The sequence below is a fragment of the Pteropus vampyrus genome, unplaced genomic scaffold, assembly GCF_000151845.1.
Source record: "Pteropus vampyrus isolate Shadow unplaced genomic scaffold, Pvam_2.0 Scaffold11346, whole genome shotgun sequence".
Classification (NCBI taxonomy): domain Eukaryota; kingdom Metazoa; phylum Chordata; class Mammalia; order Chiroptera; family Pteropodidae; genus Pteropus; species Pteropus vampyrus.
The window spans coordinates 4,987-7,108 of record NW_011900127.1 but is presented as its reverse complement, the minus strand read 5'-3'; the positions used below and the strand labels follow the sequence as shown (position 1 = coordinate 7,108).

The following is a 2,122-nucleotide window of genomic DNA, read 5'->3' as shown; positions in this document are numbered from 1 at the left end:
CTTGGTGGTGTTGGCCCTGCACCTTCTGCTCTCCTGCGTCTCTTCCCAATTGGGGAATGATAGGCCATAGGGTTTATGTTGTCACCCTTTATTTTTCAGCATTAAGAACTCTCAAATTACATGACTTTTTATAAGAAATTCAAACAATATAGATGTAACAAAAATAGAGGGGTTCTCTCAAGGAAATGTGGGAACTAAGAGCTCTAACACATCTATTAGAATCAGGCACAAACCAGACTGTCAGAACAGGGTGGGAAGGAGCTCCTTTCCCTCCTGGGGGGATGATTTGGCTTAAAGAAATGATGTTTTAAGAGCAGGGTAATCTGGGCAATAATTTAAAACAGCAATTCCTCCAGGCACTGCGTGAGGGGCTTTTGTGTCAGCTGCCACAGCAAATCCTTACAGCAGCTCTTTAAGGTACACATTATTGCCCTTGTTCTTCTCCCCACCCCCCTCCCCCCGCCATCTTTGTCTCTCTATCATGGCAGGCATATTTTAATGAGTTCAACATATATTCACTAATCCACATAGGATCTTATAAAATTTCTCTACCCAACTTCCTCATCTGCCATCAGCTGTGGGACTGGCGTGGAGCTTGGTGGTTTATATGTAGCTGCCTCACCCTCTCATTTCATTTTCACAGCAGACCTATGGTGAGGATAGCTGGCATCGTCAGACCAGAGAGGGGGCTGAGGAAGTTTTCAACTTAGATGAAGGAGTGGAGTCTAGGAGGGCTCAATACAAGACCCCAGGAGACCCAGGATTTAACCTGAGGTATCCTGGAGGGTCTCTGATCTTCTCTTTACCTCGTATTCTGCTTGCGATGTGGCAATGCCCTGGAGGCAAGCAAGCTACGGTGCCTAGGGTGCAGAACTTGAAGAGGTGCTCATTCTCAGGTTCATGCAAGTGCCAACCCCACATCTGGACGGAGCCGAAGGTGAATGTTTCCTAAATTTTGCACCCTGTGTGCTTCCCTTGCCTTACCCTAGTCCTGACCCAGCCCTGGGAGGGAAATGGCCTTGGGACGGAGACTCTGCCTAGGGGTGAGCATTTACACAGATCTGAGAGAGAAAAGCTACAAATGTTCCTGTGGTTTCTTTTTTTATTTAGAACATGGCAGTGCTGGTGAACTAGTGGACATCAGTCTCAAAAATCAGAAAAGGAGAATTAAAATTTTTCTCTGTTGCTCAAGAAATGCACCTCTTAGGAAATAGACACCAAATCTATCACGTATTGTTATAATGTATAACTGAAATTGCTAGCTTTTCTGAAAATATACCTTCCCTGATCAAGGTTTAATTAATGAGGCTGTCTCTTGCTGAAAGGAATGGTCACCAAGGATAGATAGCAGGGTGCCCAAATATGCCAAGAAAACGGGGACTAGGACTTATTTGCTAATCATTTTAGATGTCATATTTTTATAAGTCAACAGAAGAGTTTTATAAATGCTATAGTAACTCTCCCTTTATAGCTCACCTGGTCGCTAGAAAACATACCTATGAGCTCCTTGTTGCGGACATCTAGTGCCATATTCCTCAAGGCAGTTGCCACAGAAGAAACCACTCTATCGTTATCCATTCTCAGAAGTTCTACAAGGATGGGGAGCCCTTTTTCTTTGCGGACGGCCGCCCGGATGTACGCTGCAAACTAGTGAGCAAAACAAGGCATTAAGTAATATAGAACAGAGTTCAACTCTCAGATGTTACTGTCACCTAAAAAAGATGTTGTTTCCAAAAGATGAACTAACTAATAGATTAAATGTTTTCTTTCCAATTGGAGATTAAATCTGTGGTGTCAGTAAAGAGAAAACCATAGTTTGGTTAGATAAAGATAGGCTAGAATGACTGATTTAAAAAGAAATCCCAAAGCCTGAAAATCTTAAACCACCATCTGCCAGATATTTTTGTGCAGAAAAGAGAAGGCAGTGATTACTTTCTACTTCGGATACATAAACATAATTAAGAAAGGATCTATGTCTTCTTTGCAGTTGGCCCCTTGCCAGATCCAGAGGCTCTAAATAGGAGTGTGGAGCTGGTAACCCATCAGCGCGCATTAATGGGGAACCTGCCTCCATCAGGTCATTTTTTTCTGTTTTCTCTGCAATAATATTTAAAGTTCAAAA

General features: G+C 42.8%; 1 protein-coding gene across 1 annotated transcript in view; it reads right to left on the bottom strand.

The window, feature by feature from the left end:
- Positions 1-1,410: 1,410 nt before the first annotated feature.
- Positions 1,411-2,122, bottom strand: part of LOC105310777 (plakophilin-4-like) — a 4,726-nt gene continuing 4,014 nt past the window's right edge. Inside the window, exon 3 of the mRNA XM_011386891.2 lies at positions 1,411-1,647. Within this exon, the coding sequence (XP_011385193.2) occupies positions 1,426-1,647 (222 nt within the window). The 3' untranslated portion in view covers positions 1,411-1,425. The remainder of the gene's footprint in view (positions 1,648-2,122) is intronic.